Source organism: Myotis lucifugus, unplaced genomic scaffold, assembly GCF_000147115.1.
Source record: "Myotis lucifugus unplaced genomic scaffold, Myoluc2.0 scaffold_318, whole genome shotgun sequence".
NCBI lineage: Eukaryota > Metazoa > Chordata > Mammalia > Chiroptera > Vespertilionidae > Myotis > Myotis lucifugus.
Genome location: NW_005871366.1, coordinates 459291 through 483485, shown reverse-complemented (window position 1 = coordinate 483485; position 24195 = coordinate 459291). Strand labels below are relative to the sequence as shown.

The following is a 24195-nucleotide window of genomic DNA, read 5'->3' as shown; positions in this document are numbered from 1 at the left end:
AAACAAGTTTACCCTCCAGAAAACACCCAGGCGCACAGAACGCATTTGATCAGTGCCCTGTAATTATGGTCCCACCTCTTTCCTGTCCAGCAATCCTTTCTTTCCCCTAGATGGCTCCTTGGCTCATTCTCCACTGAACGCTATTCCGTTATTTTCAAACCTGTAAGCCGGGTGAGAACTCATTTAACTTTCAAAGATACAACCTTTCCTGCACTGGCTTTCATCCTTCCCTTCTCTAGTTACAATGGAAGAGGCATCCCCTTTTTCTACAAAGAATCCCACCAGTGCTCTCGAATTCACGTCCTTCTCCTCTGTCTGCTTTGAAGAAAACTCAAGCCTTTCCCGTTTCTTAAAAAAAATAATTTCTGTGACCCCCACACATCCTTGTAGCTACTGCTGTCTGTTACCTTCATTTTCTGAAAGTTGTCTGTTCTCATCACCACACCTCCCGCTCTCTCCTCGGTCTATTGCAATGAGCTTCTGCACCTAGCACTCCATGAAATGAGCCTCCCCAAGGTCAGCTACTGCCTCCTCGTTGCTAAACCCGTCAGCCACGTCTCGATTCTGACCTCCACTGACTTCTCAGAGACTCTTCACTCCGTAGACCTCTTTCCTCCTACCTGCAACGCTCTCCTTCCCCAGCTTCCAATGCTGAACCCTGTTCGTTTTACTCCTCCTTCAGGAACTGTCGGAGCCTCACCTGTGCACTCCTCTTTCTGTGTCCATCCCCTACACGTCGAGGTGCTTTGGGTTCTTTCCCAGCGCTTTTTCTTCTCTGCTTCCACGCTCTCCCTGGCCCGTTTCATTCACCTCCACTGCTCTGATGACAACTTACATGCTGATGGATCCCATGTCTGCCCCTGTCTTGGTTGGATGCTTTGGTATACTAGTATAAAGCCTTTAACCATAAAACTTTGTTGTCTTACAGGTACCTCAGACTTGACAAACATCCTAAACTCCTAGCTTCCCTTCAAACCACACATGCGCTCTATCTCCGTGAGCCTTGTCCCCGTCAGGACCCTGTGTGCCATCCTTACTCCTCACTACAGCCAATCAAGTGGAAGCGCTGTCTAACCTAGCTCAAATCCATTCACTCCTCACCACCTCTCCTGCCACTGGGCAGGGCCGGGTCTTCATGAGTTCATGATGATTATGACACTGGCTCCTCCGGGTGGCAGACGGGGGCCTGGATGACGGGGCACCTCACCGGAACACGTTCTCCTTCCCGCCTCTGCAGGACCATGGGCTCCTCACCAGGCTTTGCACTTGCAGTTCCCACTGCCTTCACTCAGGCCCTCTCTGGCTGGGTAAGTCTTCCTTCTCCCTTAGAAGGTCTCCGTCAAAAACCAGTCTCGAGGGAGCCTTTCCCAAGCATCTCACTTTTAGAGGCTCCTTTCCAGGGCCTGGCACTCCGACCACTTCTACCAGAGGCTGCAATCCTGGCTGGCTGCGGGCTTATCTGTCTGCTTCCCGCCCTGCACGAGATCAGCGTCCCTGGGACTGGCCCAGGGCTGGCATGGCCGGCACTGACTGACTGTTGGGTGGCTGAGTCAATGAAGGACACATTCAGCACAGCAAGCAGTTAGGCACCTAGTGGGCAGGACAAACAAAAAGTACGGAGAAGAAATCAAGGGAAGACGGGAAAAGGCTGTATTCTCCCAGGGGCTTTGGGTGGGGCCAGAAGGAGGGGAAGCACTCGGACCTGTTGGGAAAGGACATTCCATGAATGCCCATCAGCAAGGGCCAGAGGCTCACAAAGAGTCTGGGTTATTCAGGGCAAATGGGGTCAGCCGGCCTAGCCTGGAGGGTTTCCGACTGCAGAACCTTACCGGCCAGGCGGGCAGAGGTTTGTGCTTTCTCCTGTGGCAACAGGAAGCTCCCAGATGATTGGGTTCAGGTCACTACACAAATGTTTTAGGAAGATTAATGTGGTGGAAATCCGGCCTTCCAGAGAGCGCAGGCAGATTAATCACCCGGACAATTGTCACAGCTGTCTGCCTGGGTTATGAATGGGCCCTGGGAAGCGCGGAGCCCAGGGGCTCTCTCCCGGTGGCACTTGAGAATCACTTGGGAGCTTTTGAAAAATGCTGACGCCCAGAGCCCTTTCTCCAGACCATTTAAATCAGAATTTATGGCCGTGAGGCCCAGGAAACCATATTTTTAAAAAGCTCCCTGGGGTGATTCTGTTGCACAGCTAGGGTTCCTCATTTTCAAGGACAGAAATCTAGGGCTCAGAGAATTAAGTAACCTAGACCACAAACCAGTCAGTGGCAAAGCAGGACCTTCAAGTGAGTGCTGACTCCTAATCCAACTCTTGTTTCTTCCAATATATTGCAGGCCCTTCTCTCTTTTTTTAATTTTTAAAAATTTTATTGTTGTTTTTTGTTTTTTTTAGAGAGAGAGAGAGGAAGCAAGAGGGAGAGAGAGAGAGAAACATTAATGTGAGAGCTGAACATCGATCGGCTGCCTCCCATACATCCCCTATCGGGGATTAGGCCTGCAACCCGGGCATGTGCCCTGACTGGGAATCAAACCAGCAACCTTTCGGCACACAGGACAATGCCCAACCCACTGAGTCACACCGGCCAGGGCTACTGCAGTCCCTCTTAAAGTCTAGCTCAGGGTATGAATGTAGAAAAGGAGATAAATGGAAAGCAGTACAGTATAGAACAGTGGTCGGCAAACCGCGGCTCGCAAGCCACATGCGGCTCTTTGGCCCCTTGAGTGTGGCTCTTCCACAAAATACCACGTGCGGGCGCACATGTACAGTGATTGAAACTTCGTGGCCCATGCGCAGAAGTCGGTTTTCAGCCTGGGCGAGTCTATTTTAAAGAAGTGGCGTTAGAAGAAGTGGGGGGTGTTGGTCGGCCGGGCGATGGGCGCAGGCGGCCCACGGGATACGGGCCGAGGGATACGCAGCGGTGGGGGGGTGGGGGGGGGTGGCGATTCATGCGCGAGTTGAGGATGGGAGAGTTGGAAGGGGTCGACCTCAGCGAACGTACTTCAATCAGATTGAGGACATTTTTAGCAAATGCCAGCTTAGGAGTATCCTAATTAAGTTAATAACAATGTACCTACCTATATAGTTTAAAAAATTTGGCTCTCAAAAGAAATTTCAATCGTTGTACTGTTGATATTTGGCTCTGTTGACTAATGAGTTTGCCAACCACTGGTCTAGAACATCAATTTTCAACTGGTGTGCCACTGCCACACTAAACATCTATGTAGTCAGGGGCACTGAGCTCTTTTCCCTTAGATTGTCAAATAAAAAAATGACAACAGCTAACACAACAATAGTGTGAATGAATCAAAATTATATCTATTTTTTGTCAGAATAGCAAAAAATATATTTTTTGGTGTGCTGCAGAATTGTAGTAGTTAGTTTATGTGTGCATGAGATGAAAAAGGTTGGAAATCGCTGGTATAGACAGCGAGCAGGTAAAGTCTGCCTTTACAAGCAAGCTCTGAACCTCCATCTCCTTGACTGTGAAATGGAAACAATAGTGTAACCCCAAGGTAAGGATTAGAAATATGTGCAGCCCCTGACACTACCTGTTGTTAATAACATGAGATTAACCAAAGAATTTATATGCATATATGCATAACCCATGGACACAGACAATAGTGCAGTGAAGGCCTGGCGGTGGGGCAGAAGGGCGGGGTGGAGAGGGTCAATGAGGGGGAAAAGGGGACATCTGTAATACTTTCTATAGTAAAGGTAAATTTAAAAAGGTAAAAGCAATTGTTACAAACCAAAAATAAAGAGATAAAACCTATGTTCACGCACAAAATAATATGATCATGATTTTCATTATTATTGGAAAGGATGGATATGAGACATTCAAAGAAAAACTTGTAGGATTTGGAAACTTATTAAAGGTTTAGAAGGGGAGGGAAAACAGAACACCGAGATTTTGAAGTCTGGTTCCACAGCAGGTGAGGCAGGCTGAGCTGGGGGAGGGAGGGAGTTAGGGAGGGGCAGGCGGGGCTGCAGACTTCAGTACCCACAGCATGGCAGGTACTACTCACAAGGAATTTAAAACCCACTAAATCATTCTGTGATCTAAGGAGATTTGGACTTAAAATAATTTGTTTACTTTGTAAATCTCCTCCTTTAATCACTGACTTTCGAATATTAATCCATTTACAAGAAAGTTTAAATCCTGGAAATTACTCTCTGCATTAAGAGATTTAAGTTCTCAGGGATCCCTGGAGAAATGCTGAGGCAAGGTAATCACAAGACAGGCCTACAGCCAAAACCGGTTTGGCTCAGTGGATAGAGCGTTGGCCTGCGGACTGAAAGGTCCCAGGTTCGATTCCAGTCAAGGGCATGTACCTTGGTTGTGGGCACATCCCCAGTAGGAGATGTGCAGGAGGCAGCTGATCGATGTTTCTCTCTCATCGATGTTTCTAACTCTCTATCTCTCTCCCTTCCTCTCTGTAAAAAATCAATAAAATATATTAAAAAAAAAAAAAAAGACAGGCCTACATCTTGTGTCACAAAGTGCTCACAGGAGATGGGAACATGTCAAAAGTATAGCAGCTGGCTTATGCAAGCCCCCACTGATCACATTTGGCACAACTTAAACATCAAAAAGAATAGTGAAAGCAACAGAGCACAGCACATTAAGTACAAAAGAACACATGCTCTTTTAGAGATAGACAGTAAGTATTACAGGTAAACTTACAGGTCTGCATCAGATCCAATATAACATTGGGCATGGGAACTCGAGTGGGGTAAGGACAACACAAGAGTAGTCGGTAAGCACTGAAGCTGACTGAGCGTGGGGCTCATCACACTATTTTGTCTACTTTTATTCATGTTTAAAATTCCCCATAATAGAAAGTTTTCAAATGATGGGGAAAAAATCCCTTGTGTTACTAAAAGAAATAAAAAACAAACAAACAAACAAACAAACAAACAAACAAACAAAACTGGAGGGAAAGAAAAAGCTCTGTTTTATGGAAAAATGCCTCATCCAGTAACCGTAGCTAGGATAACACGATTAGAAAACCATTTTGCCACCACTAATGTAATGTTTGGGTGAGGATCGCCAAAGGAGTCTCAAATCACTGGGTGAGAGGCTGGGGAACACGACAGTCAGGTGGTCCTTTCCTCTCAAAGGAAACAGGCACATTGAGTACCTTGCGGAGAAACCTGGTGGGGGCCAACTGACCACGTGATCACACTCAGAATCACTGATAATGGGACAAACCACATTCTGGGTCATGCCAAACCATTTAGCGTGAATCTCGTCCCAAGGAGACAATCAGATAACGCTATACCGAGGGCCAATCGACTCCATCACTGACCTGGGCTGCTGTAGGCTAAAGAGACATGACAATAAATGAAATCAGTGCTTTCTGACTGGTTTCCAGAGGGAAGCTTTATTATAAAGGACATTATTGGCCCACATGGGAGAAATCTGGTACTTTTTTTAGAGTAATGTTACAGTTCTTGGGTGTAATAGTGATATCATGGGTGCGTTGAAGGTCCTTGTTCTTAGGGGATACCTGCTGAGTATTTAGGGCTAAGGGCTCATGGGTGAGAGGCTGATTTACTTTCAAATGTGCAATTACTTTCAAATGATTCAGAGAAAAAAGTATGCGTGCGTGTGTGTCCGGGTGTACAGTGACACAGACACCCACAGATCAAGCAAATGGCGCAAACCCTAAACACCTGGTGAATGCAGGTGGGTGGATGGGTTCGCTGTGTTCTTCCAGCTTTTCTGTGGGTCTGGAAGTTTTCATGATGCAAAAGGTGGGGTGGAGACTTAAGTTCACTCTACAAGAAGCTGGCTACATTGGTTGCCTGCAAGCGGCTGGGTGGCTGGAGGACAGGGGGAGGCACATTTCACTGTAGTATACACCTTTCTGTGCCTTTTGAATTTTGAATCCAAGTTGGTCCGAAGTTTGTGGGTTATTGTTAAGCTGAATTTTGAATCCAACAAAGGATTCCGTATTATCTATACCGAAATAAAGTTTGTATTTAAAAACTTACTCCTCTGTAATATGAACCCTTTAGAGCAGCGGTTCTCAACCGCGACCCCTTTGGCGGTCGAACGACCCTTTCACAGGGGTCGCCTAAGAACATCCCGCATATCAGATATTTACATTACGATTCATAACAGCAGCAACATTACAGTTATGAAATAGCAACGAAAATAATTTTATGGTTGGGTCACAACATGAGGAACTGTATTTAAAGGGCCAGAAGGTTGAGAACCACTGCTTTATAGTATCAAAGCTTGCTGAATTAAATTTTCCCAAATAGACAAACACTAAGGCCCCTGATGATGGTATTTTTTCATTAAATGTTCTATAAAGAAAGTAATACTAAAATTATAGAGTAAAAGAGTTGCTGTTAGTGTCTGTGGCTATCCTGGAGTTAGAATGCCAGGGGACACCTCACCAGTCCTTCCCAATCCATGCTGCACCCAAGGCCGACCTTATCCAACACACCTGCTGCTGCAGCCGCTCCCCAAAGCCCACAGCACGAACACACCTGACATCACGCAACTGACCTAGTGCCCAACACTTTCTTGGCATAAAAATCACAGATTACTTTGGCGCTGCCAATGTAGGCTTCTTGTTACCTTTGGATAATTGCAACTTTGGGGAGGCAGAGATAGTTCTTTCCCCACTGAAGCATTTTTTTTTAAAGGAAGGAAAATAAATGACTATGCTATGTAAGTAATTACAGTAACAAACCTAAAGCAGATCAATACAAACTGATATAAAATTATCCTCAAGTGGTGCTTGTATGTACCTGTGTTCTCTGGGAAAATACGGAGAGCCTAGAAACAGTTGGCCCTGGGAGGGAAACTTGGGGAAGGAAGACGGACTTTTCACTTTAAACTATTTTGGAACGGTTTTTAATTTTTACCAATTGCATGCTTTACTTATTTTTTTTAATGCGCAAAAATGGTTTGATAAATGGTGTCCAGGCATCACCTGCCCTATGAGGGGTGAGTTTTTAAAACTAGAAAAATGAGAATAATCTATAATTCCACCACCCAGAGAATTGCTAATGTTCTAGTACATTTCCTTCTCATCAAGTTTCTGGTGTTTTGTAAGCAAAAGGGTCTTCTGTTTTCTAATTTGCCACATTGTCTCTCCCTATCATTTTTCTAGAAGTGAAAACAAATATTTTATTAAAAAATTTTACATTTTAACATGTACTTTAATTATTTTATACTTAAATGTGCACTTAAAATTATTTTGTAAGCCTTTCCCCAAATCTTTATTTTTTGAAAACATTTTAAATGGCTACATAGTACTTCATCATATCCAATCATTCTCCTATTATTAGACATTTGGGTTTTTAGAAAATATTTTTTTGCCAAGTATCTATAGTATGCTCTATTTAGAGCAAGAAAAGAGAGGAAACAATAGTGTATCTGCTTAGCTGTACAGAAATAGCGTAGGATAAATAAACTAGAAACTAGCCCAGCTGGTGTGGCTCAGTGGTTGAGTGTTGATCTGTGAATCAGGAGGTCGGGGTTCGATTCCCAGTCAGGGCACATGCCCAGGTTGTGGGCTTGATCCCCAGTGGTGGGGGGGGGGCGTGTGAGAGACAGCCAATCAATGATTATCTCTCATCACTGATGCTTCTATCTCTCTTTCCCTCTCACTTCCTCTCTGAAATCAATAAAAATATATTAGTAAAAGAAAAAAGAAATTGGCTCCTTTAAGAAATGGTTGATTCCAGGGCAGAGGCATGCACAGTAAGAAAGGAACAAGGAACATTTTGTTCTGCCAGAAATTAAAGAACGTGCTCAAAGCATGATGCAAACATGTCAGAAGGACCAGCAGCCAATTTGGAGGGGTGCCCACTGGCTATCAAATTCAACTGAGCATCAAGCCCTGGCCAGTGTGGCTCAGTTGGTTGGGCGTCATCTGGTGCACCGAAGGGTTGCCGGGTCCATTCCTGGTCAGGACACATGCCCAGGTTGTGGGCCCAATCCCCAATAGAGGAGGCAGCCGATCGATCGATCGATATTTTGCTCTCACATCCATATTTCTCTCTCTCTCCCTCCCTCTTCTTCCTCTCTCTCTAAAAATCAATAAAAATATTTTTAAAATAATAAACTGAGCATCAAAATAAATGACTAACAATTTATAACCCACTGAATAAAATAAGAATCAATGAGTTCATACTGATATAAACAAACATATAAGTAAAAGGGGGAGAAGGAAAAGATTTTTCTTAGATTACAATGCCAACAATTAATGCAGAATAAGTGATGGAATCAGAAAATCTGTATTTGGTGACCATCACAATAATAGCTGATTCAGTAATAACGGATTCAATTAGGAATTATCAATAATTATCAATGGGAGCTTAAACGAGTGTATGCAAATCGGATGAGCAACTGGATATCCAGCTTCATAGTATTTCCCAGAAGAGACTTATTAAGATGCATCAGACACCATCGTAAGCAAGTGTTCAAAGGTAACATCACCAGTATGGGACAAGTCCATGCTGTGAGGACACACCCTTCCTGTGGCAATCCTACCAAAACTGTAGGCCCCACATCTAATCCCAAAGAAATATCAGAGAAATCCAAATTCAGGGACAGTTCATAAAATAATTAGTTGGTACTCTTCAAAAATGTAAAGGGCAGGAAAGCCAAAGAAAGACAGAGAAACTATTACAGACAAAGATATGACAAGAAAACTAGACAGCAATCCTGGATTGGATCCTAGACCATAAAAACAACACAAAGTCATTTTTTCTTTTTTGCTAAAAGGGATATTACTGTGAAAATTGACTAAATTTGAATAAGGTCTGTAGATTCGATAATATTTTTCTTCCTCAAAGCTGATTTCTTGATTTTGATAACTATAGTAAGGTTATGTAGGGAAATATCTCTGTTTTTATAAAATAAACACTGAAGTCCAAAGTATTTAGGGGTTAAGGACATCATGCCTACAATTAACTCTAAAAAATTATGGTAAAGGGTTTGTAAAAATTCTTTATACTATTCTTGAAACTTTTCTGTAAGTCTGACATTATTTTAAAACACATACACACAACGCACGTACACACACACACACACACACACACACACACACACATCCCTTTGGTACCAAACATCCTTACACTGAACATCCTTGATCATAAACAATCTTTGCTTCCTTAGGATTCTGAGTAGAATTACTAAATCAAAGGTATACAGCTTAAAAAATATTGATGTGTATGGTAGAGAAGTTTTTGCATACCTCTAACTGTGGAAGAGCAAGGCAGTGGAAACGGAGGACTGAGAGATTAGACTGTGGGGTGAAAGCAGGTGTGTAACTAGAACTAAGGAATGCGCTCACAATAAGTGGGAACCAAATGCTAGGTTGGGCAGATGGGGGTGAGGGATCAAAGCTGATGACATGAGACTCTTCAGAAACATAACCCTCAAAAAAGAAAGAAAGAAACATAACCCTCATGAGGTTTAGCTGATGGGCCACTGTAATTTACGTACACAATGGCATGGTAAGAGCAGACTCCGGTATTGGTCAAATGACAGTGCCTTGCATTCCTCCCTCTATATGCAACCCCCCAGTGCAAGCCAGTTATTCACCATTGAGTCACACCAGGTCCCTGAGCCTTTCTGGTTGGCACCCAAGAGCCAACTACAACTTCTCCACCAAGTACATAGTCCTATGACCTAATGGCTTGCTATATGATGTGTTAGTAAGTAATCTAAAATAAGAATTCATTTTAAATGCCCATAATACGTTCAACCAAGTACATATAGTAAGTCCTCACTTAAAATTGTTAATAGGTTCTGTGACTTTAAGTGAAATGACGTATAATGAAACCAGTTTTTCCACAGGCTAATTGATGTAAACAATAGTTAAGTTCCTACAGCATCTCATCGTTGTAACAAAACAATGTTGAATGAAACGATGTTACTCAAGGACCTGCTGTATATTAATTTGCTTCTTATTGAATAATTGCTATTTGCCAGCGACTAAGTGCTTCATGTGGGCTCTACCATTTAATCCTCCAAATAACTCCATGGGGGTGGTAGTAGCATTATGTCCATTTCACTGATGAGGAAAATTAAGTCTAGAGAAGTAAGTTAAGGTCAGACTTGATCCATGTCATAAAGCTTAGAGTCAAATCCATGAACCTGACTCTGAAGTCTTCACTCGAAACCACAATGCTATGCTGGATAAAAAAATTTTCATTGAGGAGAATAGAGGCAATGAATCATACATCGGGAAATAAGGAGGAACATGATAGTCTATTAAAATACAAATCCCACTTTTCCCTTTCGCAATCACCCAAGCACTCATCGATAAAGGGAGCGTACCTGACAGAAGAACTGCTGCTGGGTTCCTGCTCCCGGTGCGTTACTGAAGGTGCTGGTAGGTTTGGAAGAAGAAGCTGGAAGACGATGAGACACACTGACCGGTACTGGAGTCCTGTTTGGCTGGGTCAGCTGATCTCCTGTAAAGTTTGATCCTGATGCACCCGACTGAACCGCAGACCCAAGACTAGGATGGACAGTGCTGGACGAGCTAACAGGGAACCGACTAGGTCCTGACATGCTTGTCACTGAGGGCATGGGGGTGAAGCCAGGTCTTCCCTGGGAGACGCTGCTCTGCCCAGGCGACAGGTGTAAGACCGTTGGTGATGCCTGTTGCAAGGGCATCTGTCCACCAACAATCTGAGGGGAGGCATGATTGACTATCACTGGACTTCCAGAGGCGGCAAACGTCTGCCCAGACACCAGCTGGACGGTGTTCTGGTTGTTCAGCATCTGCCCGGAATACGGTTGGTTGGTCCTGAGCATGTTGGAAGAGTTTCTGTTCAACATTACATGCTCTGAGGCCGCTTGGCCAGAAATGAGCTGAGAAGATTGGGCCTGAACAAGCTGCCCATTTATGGTCTGGACGTGATGTACCGAGTTGGAGCTGACGGAAAGGCTTGTGGGTACGAGGAACTGACTTTGGGGGGTGTGAGACTGGCCCATGGGAGAGTGAATGACGATACTACCCGCAGCGCTGCTCACTGGCTGTGAGGTGACTGGTTTTCTTGTGTTCTGTTGGTTTACGATGTTCACAGACATGTGCGGACCAACGACTGAACCCTGGGGTGAGCTCGCAGAGGCAAAAGAGATCCCTTGCTGCACGTGATGCTGCTGTATTCCCAAATTGTTCACATTGTACGTATTTTGCTGGCCCATCTGGATGGGCTTTGGCTGGATGTTTATTGGGACTTTGTTTGAATTTGGTGCGAGACCCCTCTGTATGATGATGTTATGCACAGGTAAAGATGTTTGAAAATTTGTGCTGTTAAACGGAACAGTAACAGGCTGTGCTACTGGACTGGAACTCGAGTTCCCAAACAAGGAGTTGCCATTGGGAGTCTGTCTATGTACCAGAAGTCCTCCACTCACATTGGATGGGGCTTGCTGCCCGCTGCCCTTTAATATGATTTGAGATCCATCTAGGTTGTTAATAGTCATCATGGAAGGTTGATTACCAAATGACCCAATTAACTGTATCTGACCAGAACCACTCAGCTGACCGCTATTAGACAAATGCTGGCTGGGCACGCTGATCCCCACGTGTTGCATAAATCCATGTTGCACACCCACTGTATTGCTTGCAAACGATGCTCCAACAGGCACGTGAGTCACCCCTATAGGCTGCAGCGTCTGACCTGAGTAATTAGAAACATTAGAAGCCTGAGTATAGGATGCTGATGAAGAAGGATGAAGCTGAGCTTGTGCAAACTGCTGGCTTGAACCTATACTGGCATCCAAATATGCCTCTTCTGCCAACGTCTGCTCAGTGATATTGGCCTCCTGCAAGGATTTCTGAAGGATGTCGAAAGGTTGGTCCTCACTGAGATCAGGAAGAGGAGAAGACTCAAGTTCATCTTCAAGAAACTGAAGGCTATTGGAAAGTGGCAGTCCATCACTGGGCCCTTCTCCAAGCTGGCTGCTCACAGCTTTGAGGGATGACTTAGGATCAGCATTCTATTAAAAAAAAAAAAGCAATATGTTACATGGCATATCCAACCTTTGAAAGAGATTCTTATAAAAAAATTAATCTCACTTCTGAATACAAATAAAGCATGGCAGTTTGAACACAACTCTCCAAACTGCTCACCTTATTCTCATACTGTATTTCCTTACTCATGATGTTGAACATTACTTTTGCAATTATATACTTTCATTGCTCTGGTAAATAAGTTTATAGAAAACAGATAAATAACAGAAAGATACTGACAACTATCTGGAGTTTAGCTTCATTTAAAAAAATTATTTAGAGAATGAGAGAGAGAGAGAAACACACAATGATTTGTTGTTCCACCCATCCATGCATTCATTGCTTGATTCTTGTACGTGCCCTGACCAGGGATTGAACCCACAACCTTGGTGTACTGGGATGATGCTCTAATCAACTGAGCTACCTGGCCAGGGCTAGCTTCATTTTTTTGAGATACTGGCACAGACTTTAATTTTCATAATTGCTTCCAGTCCAAGGCTTAAGCACAACTCAGCCTGGGGTAGGTATGTATTGAGGAGATGGCCATGTCTAGTCCTTTGTACAATGGGAGTCTAAGTGAGTTTTGGGAGTTCAAGGTGTTGTTTTATGAGAGATCCAGAAGGTATCAGATTCAGCCCTATCTTTCAAGGCTTCTCAGAACTCCAGTTCTAACCTCCCCTCCCAGGCAAGACCAGTCCAGGAAAAACTAGCTTCCTACATAAAATGAGTAAATGGTCATTTGATTTCTTAGAAGTGATCAGCTTATTATAATGCTTTAAAAACTGCTTCAGCATCCTATTCAAAAGCAAGCCTCTCAACATTTATTTATCAAGCACCCTCTTATGTGTTTGTTTCTGTCCTTAAGGAAAACATATTCCAACTAGAGACAACAATATAGGCATATGAAGGGAACTGAACACGGTCACTCATAAATAAGATACATTCTCACTATTCCAGCAGTTTTTCCTGGGACATGTCAAACTTATAAAAGATATGGACTCTATCCCTCATCTTGGAGCCTGTGAAAGCGTACTGGGAACAGGACTTCTACAATGACAAATGGGTGTGAAAGGCTGTGGTCCAAGGCCATTAAAAATTTGTTTTGTTTTGTTCTGTTAATCCTCACCCGAGGATAATTTACTCCATTTATTTATTTATTTTTAGAGAAAGTAGAAGGGAGGAAGGGAGCGGGGAGAGAGAGAGAAACATTGATGTGAGAGATACATTAACTGCTTGTCTCCCACACACACTCCAACCGGGCTGGGATCAAACTGGAAACCCAGGTACGTGTCCTTGACTGGGAATCAAACCCACAACACTTCGGTGCGTGGGCCGACGCTCTAACTAACCACTGAGAAACACCGGCCAGGGCCAAAGGCATTTTTGCTGGCTATAAGTGGGGTCTCTGGAATTATTTCGAGAGAGAGGATGAGCGAGAGAGAAAAAAACACAATGATTTGTTGATCCACCCATCTTTTGCTTTTTTTTTTTTAACCATTTGTACTCCATAAGCATCTATAGACGCAAGCGGCGGACCTTTTTAAATTAAATTCAAGATATCGTGGCAGTTAACTGGTTAATTTTTAAAAATATGTTTTTATTGACTTTTAGAGAGGGATAAAGAGATAGAAACATCTATGAGACAGCAACATCAATTGACTGCCTCCTGCATGTCCTCTACTGGGAATCAAACCAGTGACCTCTTGGTTCATGGGTCAACACTCAACCATTGAACCACACTGGCCGGGCGAGGATATGTTGTTTATTGATTTTGAGAGAGAGAGAAAGAGAGAGAGAGAAACATCAATTGGTAGCCTATGGTTCCCTCCCCGCCCAGGGATTGAACCTGAAACCTAGGAATCAAACCCACAACCTTTTTGGTGTGTGAAATAATGGTCCAATCAACTGAACCACCAGGCCAGGGCACACACAGTTCTTAAAATTGAAGGTGTTCATACTGGAGATGAAACTGAATTCTACCTAGACACGAGGTGTGGTTATGTGTATAAGGCAGAGAACAGCACAGTGACTCTTGGTGGCAAACCGAACAAAACCAGAGTAGCCTGGGCCAGGAACTCGTGCGCATGGAAACAGTGGCATGACTCGGGCCAAGTCCCAAAGTAACCTCCCTGCTAAGGTCATTGGACACAGAATCCATGTGATGCTGTAACCCTCAGGGACTTAAATGTATTGAAAAGTAAATAAATAAAAGTGAATTTGTTCTCTTGTTAAAAAAAAAGATATGGAATCAACAGCTATTTAAAATAAGGTGAATTGCCCTGACCAGTTTGGCTCAGTAGATAGAGCGCTGGCCTGTGGACTGAAGGGTCCCAGGTTCGATTCCGGTCAAGGGCATGTACCTTGGTTGCGGGCACATCCCCAGTGGGAGGTGTGCAGGAGGCAGCTGATCGATGTTTCTCTCTCATCGATGTTTCTAACTCTCTATCCCTCTCCCTTCCTCTCTGTAAAAAATCAATAAAATATATTTTAAAAAATAAAATAAAATAAAATAAGGTGAATTCAATGTAAATGTACTTAATGCTACTGAACTGTACATTTAAAATGAAGATGGCAAATTTTATAATATATATATATATTAAATACAATTTGAAAATTTTTTTAACGTGAAGAAAAAATTAAAAGTAGATCAATCAAGAATGAGTGGTCCAATGTGCAAAGCTGTAGGGATTCTCAGCCCGAGCTGCTAGGGTTGGGGACAGATGATGCAAAGAACTACGTAGAAAAGCCGGGACTGGTGCACTGGACCCCAGTCAACCAGCAGCTGAAATGGGACGAATGTGGTCTCGGTCAGCTGGGCACCATCTCAGGACTTGGAGAATCATAGGCTTCAACGTAGTAATTTGGGTATCGCCTCCAGGCAGGACCCCTTTCCTCCAGGTCAGGCTTCCTGTGCGGATGCTCCTGGAACTTGAGAATACGGGCTCCAGAACCCGGTGGCCTGCGTGAGAATCCTAGCTCTGCAACCCCTGGCTGTGTCATTTGGGGGAGTACTAAGCTCTCTGTGCAGTTTCCTCATCTGTAGAATAAGGATAATAACAGAACCTACTTCATAGAGTTATCGCGAGGATTAATGAAGTTAATTATGTTAAACCGTCAGTGCCTCAAACATACTAGATAAGTTTCAGTTATTATTTTTCTTGTTTGAGATGAAAATATTTAGCATGTAACTACAATTAAGAATAATTTATTTAAAGCTGCGTAACAAGGTTCAAAACTTTGTAATACTACTTTCTTAGATTATAACATTTCTGAGTCAGTTTAAAAAGAAAGTTGAAAGCTTAGGAAAATGGCATAGAAAATCTCATACAGCTTGTCTTGGCTAAGTTAAAAGTAGAAAATGTCAGCATAATTCAATAGATTTCCTTTCTATGTCGGTTACAAAAGACAAGGTAATCATTCTCATCCTGATACAAAGGCAAGTAAAGCCTCAATTCACAGGCATCAATGAGACAGAAACACTGATCACCGCATTCAGTCTCTCATACTCACACTAGAGTTGGCGAAAATTGAATTTGAATTGGCTGCAGAATATCCTGCATTAGTCAAGTCATCATTGCTCTGCAAAGGCACAAATTCAACAGAGATTACTTTAACTGCAGAGAAGAAACAAAAGTTACATCTGTGGCGTGCTAAGTATTACTTACAGATTTACTACTAGGTCCATGCAGAAAATAGTTCAGTGCTTGTGGGTCTCTAGAAAACAATGAAAAAGGGGAAAGCAACCATAAATGTGATTCTTTTTCCCAGGGTAAAACAAAAATGACACAATTGCCTGAATAAAATTATCTCCCTATTTTAATTCATTAGTAGTTTTTCGTTTTACTTTTTTTTTTTTAATTGATGTTGTTCTATTTCCTATTACCATTCCTGGGACTTGTTAGAAAATAAATTTAATAAAGATAAATAAAGCATTACCTAAGTTTGATCCCTATCAACCCGAGTCTCTTTACTTGTTAATCCATACTATGATGATTAATTTTTACTTTAAAAACCCATCTGGATTTAATATGCTTCTTAGGTTGTTTTAGTAGAGGAAACCTCACACAATTGATTCACCCTGATTTTGGAACGAGCATCTTACCCAATAAGATCAAGGAGACACGAGTCGTCATCATCATCCATGACAACTATAAGAAAAGGAATAAAAAAACACTGTTTCAGTGAAGTGGATTAAAGCCAGTAGCACCCATGCAACCTAAAAATATACTATGTACTTTCCTAGATAAATAACTGTACTGCATGTGAGTTTTTCCTCTAATTGCTGATTATTAATGGGGTTTTTGTTATTGTGTGTGTGATCATTCAAGAGATAAAGTATTCAATTTAAATAGTTTTTATTGAACACCAATCCTTAACTTACAAGTCAAAAAGGAATCTGGACAAATCAAAGATAGTTGGCAGCAACCCCTCATGCAGATTCCCCAACCGGACTGTAAACCATCAACAGCAACTTCCTCAAAATGTATCATGACAAGGGGAGAAAGAATATTTTTGTTTTAGAAAAAGATCTCATGGATACAGAAGTCTTTGAATTTTGTGACTGGATGTTTCCAAACATGGTGAGCAATCTGGATTCCTTGCCACATTTGAGCTATCTTTAGGAAAACAGAAAAGCCGCTCTCCCTCCTTTTTGAGACAGAAGAGACACGACAGTCCAGGCAGCACTGCCTCCGGCTTTGCCCCGAAGGTCCCAGGTTCCTCCCTCGGCAGCAACACTGCCAACTGTTCGATTCCAAACAATCTATATCCCAACGCTATAAAATCTCAACCCCAATTCCCCCAGCTCCGGGCCCAGAACTCCCTCCCTCCCAGCCGTCGGCAGCATCTGCTCAGCCAGCACAGTGACTGTGTTCTGGCTCAAACAATAACAACCCACAAATTCCAAGAGCAGTTCTCTCCCTTTCTCCTCCCTCCCCCGAGATCCTGAGATGCGGGAAACTTACACTAGTGATCCGACACCTGGCAACACTGCTTCACACCCATTTCGAGCCATGCGTGGAATAACTTACATCACGGAATGCCAAGGCCAAGAGTTCTGGAGCGGTTGGAAAGGGCAGTGTGTGAACGGCAGTTGGACGGAGGAATGAAATCCTGAAGAGATGCCCAGAAATGGGACACGCCCGAAGAAGGCAGAGGGATCATTTCTACTTAATGGTTTTTTTTCTCCCTTAAAACTGCCATCTCCTCTCCGCTTCCCCCAAACTGCCCATCCTATCAGTCACAGGCTAAACAAATATAAAATCGACTCCTGCGCACGGAAGGACACTTGCTCTCCTCAGGAAGGGTCTGGAAGGGGTAAGTACCCCGGGCGTGGGACTGGCCCCTGGGTGGATGAACTTGTTCAGTTGCTGAGTGATCCGGGAGATTACAATCCATTTGAGTGAAACTTCAGGGGAGAGGAGAGGATGTGTGCGACAGGAGGAAGAAAGAGTTTATCAAAAGGTAACCTCCGTGGCTTAAACTGTCAAAGGGGCAGCTGGTAAGTGAAGAGTGCTCTTAGGACTAAGATGTGGAGGTGCTCAAGGGCATGCTAGAATAACTGTACTAACATAATGTGACTTTTGAGGAGTGAAAATGGCCCAGGAAGGAAAACAGGAAAACTGTTATTAAATAGAAACCTGTGTGAAGGGCTTCCCCTAAATCTGATATTTATTATGGTAGAATTGCATTGGCCAGACATCACAATCACATGGATTAATTAAATCTATAAAGTGGATATTACTTCTTTACTTCAACATGACCGTTTATTTTAATCCTCACCCAAGGATACCTTTTCCATTGATTTTTTAGAGAGGGGGAAGGGAGGATGCGGAGAGAAGAGAGAGAAACATGGACTGGTTGCCTCCCGCACATGCCCAGACAGGGGCTGGGAATCGAACCCGCAACCCTTGGGTCCATGGGGTTGATACTCTAATGACTGAGCCAAACCAGCCAGGGCAATATGACCATTAATTGAGAGATTCACTGTACTCTGTAAATTTATTTATTTTAAAATATATTTTTATTGATTTTTAGAGAGAGGGATAGAGAGATAGAGACCTTGATCAGAGGGAAACATCATCAATCAGCTGCCTCCTGCATACCCTCTACTGGGGATCGAGCCCACAACCCAGGCATTGAGCCTGACCCGGAATTGATCCAGTGACCTCTTGGTTCATGGGTCGATGCTCAACCACTGAGCCACACTGGCTGGGCTGTAAATTTATTTTTAAGTGTTTAACAGTCTCTGGAACAAACTAATTAATAAAAAATCTGTATATATATATATACGGCTAATATGTAAAGTGTCCCCTTGGGAGTTCGACTGGGAGACCAGGAGTTTGATCGCTCGCTATTATGTGCGCTGACCACCAGGGCGCAGCACAGAACATGGTGGGCGACCAACAGCGGTGGCAGGGCACTGAGGGAGCGAGGGAAGGAGGAGGCAGGGAGGTGGGGGGAATCGCGCAGTGGCTGCATGCGGATGGCGAGGGAAGGAGGCGGGGAGGCAGGGAGGTGGGGAAGCTGATAGGCCCTTATCACTGGCCAGGCCTAAGGACCCTACCTGTGCACGAATTTCATGCACCAGGCCTCTAGTGTAAGATAGTCTAAAAAAGGACCCCACAACACTTTTACAACTATCCCAGCTTCTCTCGCTATGTTACACCTGTTCCTAGTTCCTCTAGAAGACAAGGTGCCCAAGGGCTAACAAACGAACTGAGAAAGGAAGCCAGCACCACTGGGGCTTTCAAACATAGAGAACACTTGCTACCCCAGAGTTCAAAGTGACAAGCTACTCCGTGAGTAGCCCAAATAAAAACAACTTTACAAGAGTGATGCAATGAAAAGCCATTGTGCATCTTCCCTGACCAAACCTCATGGGCGCTCAAACACTTGACTGACAGAACACTTCCGGGGAATCCGCCCTAGTCAGTGGCATCGGTCCTACCAGAGAGACCTACCCCTTTTGCCCCCCTGGGTAGAACTCTATGAGCCTTTATACTGGGGGCACCCTGAGAATTCTACCTTTTAAAGGGCCACACTCATTTCTGACTTTAAACAGTCTCAGATTAAAAGAGGTAAACCTTACTCTCTATCGCCAGCTCTACATAGTGACAAAATACAGCCATAGTACAGCTTAATCCAGTAGTTCTTTCCCCCAGGAAAGTAAAGTTGTACAGTTTGACTATGATTCTAAAGTGGGAAGACAATCTGAGGATCAGAAACGTACTCAAAAGTGAAGAGCTCAGTTTTCCTTGGAGAGGTTCTCCCTTGACTTCTGGACTCCTGTTTAAGGCTCTTTTCTCATTAAAGTAACAACCCTGGAACACTAGCTGGGCCTCTGGCAACAGGTGGATGTTATAAGGCTGCATGAAATGGAAGTCCCTTCTACCGGGGGAGCACGTGTTCTCTATGTTTGAAAGCCCCAGTGATCTAAAGGGAAATCCCTAGATCAGTGGTTTAAAACCACTTCTTGGCCCAAAATCATGTGCGAGACACATCCCCCTCAGTAACGGCAGGGCACACAGCAGAATCTGTCATGGACAGAGGGGGCTGTAGCTCCCTGACAGCAGGCACCCCAAGAGTTCAGAGATCACTGCCCCAGATAGCTGACTACTACTCTTAAAAAATTAAAGCTAATATTTAAAATTGTTCTGAATGGAGTCAACAAACACTTTGAATAATACCTTTAATCAAGAGAACGCAGTGTAGCCTGGCAGGTGTGGCTCAGTGATTGAGCATCGAGCTATGAACCAGGAGGTCACTGTTCGATTCCTGGTCAGGGCACATGCCCGGGTTGTGGACTCGATCCCCAGTGTGGGGTTGTGCAGGAGGCAGTCAATCAATAATTTTTCTCTCACCATTGATGTTTCTATCTCTCTCACCCTCTCCCTTCCTCTTGAGATCAATATATATATATAGCTAATATGCAGTGTCCCCTTGGGAGTTCGACCTGGAGAACGGGAGTTCGATCACTTGCTATGATGTGTGCTGACCAAAGGGGGCGGTGCAGAACATGGCGGGCGACCAGCCGCGGTGGTGGAGTGCTGAGGGAGCAAGGGAAGGAGGAGGTAGGGAGGCGGGGAACCTGATTGGCCCTGATCGCAGGCCAGGCCTAGGGACCCTACCCATACACAAATTTCGTGCACCAGGCCTCTAGTAAAAACATATTTTAAAAAAGAGAGAGAGAGAGAACACAGTGTATCCACTTGGCCTTTCCCACCAAACACAAAACAAAACAAAACAGTGTAAAAGTGACATTTCAAATCAGGGGAAAATGTTAGCCACATAGAGAAAAGAAGGTGGGTCCATAGCTCACATCTTACACAAAAGTAAATTCCAGGTGAATCTAAGAGTTAAATGGGGTGGAGTGGGTGAAGAGAACCTTTAAGTACTAGACTAACACATGGGAGAAATTGGTTTTTATAACCTTGGAGTGGGGGAAGTCTAACTATGTCACAAGGCAAAGAAGTCATAAAAGAAAGGCCTTGGCGCCCTGACCGGTTTGGCTCAGTGGATAGAGCGTAGGCCTGCAGACTGAGGGGTCCCGGGTTCGATTCCAGTCAAGGGCATGTACCTTGGTTGCGGGCACATCTCCAGTGGGGAGTGTGCAGGAGGCAGCTGATCGATGTTTCTCTCTCATTGATGTTTCTAACTCTCTATCCCTCTCCTCTCCTCTCTGTAAAAAATCAATAAAATATATTTTTTTTAAAAAAGAAAGGACTTGGCAAATTTGATGACATAAAATTTTAAAATTTTGCATGATATAAGAAAAATCATAAATAAAACCAGATAAATAAATACATAAATAAAGCCAGACTAAAACACCCAAAAGTGGGAAGTATATCTCCAACTCATATCACCCTGATACTTAGAGTGGCTATAAATAAGAAAAAAAGAAAAAGAAAAAAAAATCAGCTACCCTGCAGAAAATCAAGGGGTATGAATAATTAATTCATTAAAATAAGACAGGTAGCCCCTAAATATATAAAAATAATCAACTTCACTTAGAATAAGGGAAGTATATAGTGGTCCCCCTCTTATCCATGGTTTCACTTTCCATGGTTTCAGTTATCCAAGGTCAACCTCAGTCCAAAAATATTAAATGGAAAATCCCAGAAATAAACGATTCGTAAGTTTGAAACTGCATGCTGTTCTCTGTAGCATGATGACATCTCTCGCCGTCCCGCTTGGTCCCGTAGGGATGTGAATCATCCCTTTGTCCAGCGTCCCCACGCAGGTACTCCCTGCCTGTCAGTCACTGAGTAGCTGTCTCGGTTGTCAGATCGCTGTCACAGTGCTGCGTGCTGGTGTTCATGTCACCCTCTTCCACTTAATAATGTTCTCAAAGCACAAGAGCAGTGATGCTGGACATGCCAAAGAGAAGCCGTAACGTGGATATACGTATAGGAAGAAACACAGTATCTACAGGGTTCAGTAACCAAAAATACCACCATGGTTTCAGGCATGGGAGGGGGCGATTTGGGATGTATCCCCTGTGGATAAGGAGGGGGGGGGGGACGGGGACATATGTAAATTAACATTACAATGAGATGCCGTTTCCCATCAGGTAGCAAAGATGAAATTAGATTGAGAACTATGCTGGTCAGGGAGTAGGGAAACAGGAATGTGTATACCTTGGTAATGAGAGTGTAAACCCATTACTACAGAGAAGCAAGTTAGCAATATCTTTCAAAATTTTAAGTGCACACATCATTTCATTCGGCAAAGCTACTTCTGGGTGTTAGTCCTGCAAATACTCGTGCACATGTGGATGTGTATAAGACTATCCAGTGCTCAACCTTGGTGTAAGACTGTCATAACAAATGCTTTTGTTCTCTTTTAGATATGTTTCTCTGTTCAGTTTCTTCTTCCAAAAACACAACCTAGTGAAAATGATTAATAAGTTAAAACTTTAGACTTAGCCAATTGCTCAGTGGTTAGAGCGCTGGCCTGCGGACTGAAGGTTTGCAGGTCCATTCCAGTCCAGGGCACGTACCTCGATCCCCACACTGGTCGGGGCATATGCAGGAGGCAACCAGTCTATGTGTCTCTCATTGATGTTTCTCTCTCTCTGTTACCTCCCCCTCCCTTCCATTCTAAAAAAATCAATAGAAAAAATATCCTCGGGTGAGGATTAACAACAACAAAATTTTAAAAAAATACCACCAAGAATCAATAGGCTATCTTATCAACATAGAAAAAAAAACTTCTGACATTTGCTTTATTTGTATTAATTTAGTATAGCATTAGTACATGCCAAAATTTTCCAAACATTTACAAATTTACCTTTAAAAGATATTAAGGTTATGCCAGAAGGGTACTAAACTTATAGGGGTGATCACTTCGTAAGTTATATAAATGACAAATCACTATATTGTATACCTGAAACTAATATAATATTGTATGTCAACTATAATTGGAAAAAAACAAAGATGCTGAGGTTACAGAGGGACCATTGAGAAGCTTTATTTAAGCAGTCATGAACTGTGGAATGGCTGCCTTCTCCAGAGCCGTGTGCTCTCTGCCTGAGTTACTGAAGGCATAATGAGCGGTAATAACTTTTCTTTTTATCTACATAGTTACCATTCCCAGTGCTGCTCATTCCTTTGAGTACATCCAGACTTTCATTTGGTTTCATTTTCCTTCTCATGAAGGATTTCCTTTAATATTTCTGTGCTGTAGATGTACTGGTGATGATTTTTTTGCTGCTTTTATATATCTAAAGTGTTTATTTTGCCTTCATTTTTCAAATCTTTATGTTTGTTTGTTTTTTAAATATATTTTATTGATTTTTTTACAGAGAGGAAGGGAGAGGGATAGAGAGTTAGAAACATCAATGAGAGAGAAACATCGATCGGCTGCCTCCTGCACACTCCCTACTGGGGATGTGCCCGCAACCCAGGTACATGCCCTTGACCGGAATCAAACCTGGGACCCTTCAGTCCGCAAGCCAACGCTCTATCCATTGAGCCAAACCGGTTAGGGCCAAGGATATGTTTTTATGGATTTTTTTTAGAGAAAGGAAGGGAGAGAGAGGGAGAGAAACATCGATGTAAGAGAGAAACATCGACCGGTTGCCTCCCATCTGCGCCCGCCTGGGATGGAACCTGCAACCTAGGTATGTGCCCTAACTATAATCGAACCCACAACTTTTTGGTGTATGGTTCACCACTCCAATCAACTGAAGCACCCAGGCAGGCCTGCCTTCATTTTGTTGTTGTTGTTAATCCTCACCGAGGATATTTTTCCATTAATTTTTAGAGAGAATGGAAGGGAGGGGGAGATACAGAAAGAGAGAAATAATCGATCATTTGGTTACTTTCTGTGCATACCAACCAGGGCCAGGAATCCAGCCTGCAACCAAGCTTCATGCCCTTGATCGGAATCAAACCTAGGACCCTTCAGTTCATGGGCCGACACGCTCTATTCACTGAGCCAAACTAGCCAGGGCACGGCTGCCTTCATTTTTGAAATGTACTTTCCTTGGGCATATAGTTCTAGATTGAATTTTTTTTTTCTTTCAGTTCATAAAACTATTGCCACACTGTTTCTTGCTTGCATTATTTACAAAGAGAAATATGCTGTTATTCGTATATTTGTCCCTTTGTACATAATAGGTCTCTCCCCTCCTCGATGCTGTAAAGAGTTTTCTCTTTATCACTAGTTTTTAGCGATTTTATTATGATATGCCTTGGCATAGTTTTCTTCATGCTTTTCGTGCTTGGGATTCATTAAACTTCCAGGCTTATAGTTTCCCTCCAATTTAGAACAAATCCAGCCATTACTTCATATATTTTGTGTCCTCCTTTGGGGACCCCAATTACATGTATATAATGAGGTGCTTGAATTTGTTTCTTGGCTCAGTGATGTTTCTTTGTTCCCCCACAGTCCTTTTATCTCTTAGGCTTTCATTTAGAAGTTTCCATCACTGTGTCTTCAAGTGCACTAATCTTTTCTTCTGCTGTGTCTAATTTGCTATTAATCCCATCCAACGTATTTTTATTTTCAAACATTGTAGTTTTCATCTCTAGAAGTTGGGTCTTCTTTTTTTAAAAAATCCTCATCCAAGGGTTCCCTTTCCATTGATTTCCAGAAAGAGTGAAAGCGAAGGAGGGAAGAGAAAGAGAGAGAGAGAGAGAGAGAGAGAGAGAGAGAACACAACATGAGAGAGACACATTGATTGGTTGTCTC

The 24195-nt window shown here is 43.2% G+C and overlaps 1 protein-coding gene across 1 annotated transcript in view; it reads right to left on the bottom strand.

Moving 5' to 3' along the window:
- The window catches only part of BICRAL (BRD4 interacting chromatin remodeling complex associated protein like), a 36631-nt gene extending 20354 nt beyond the window's left edge, over positions 1-16277 (bottom strand). Inside the window, 4 exon segments of the mRNA XM_023764146.1 lie at positions 10314-11987; positions 15511-15579; positions 15666-15714; positions 16103-16277. Coding sequence (XP_023619914.1) covers positions 10314-11987; positions 15511-15579; positions 15666-15714; positions 16103-16143 — 1833 coding nt within the window. The 5' untranslated portion in view covers positions 16144-16277.
- Between the last annotated feature and the right edge of the window lie 7918 nt (positions 16278-24195).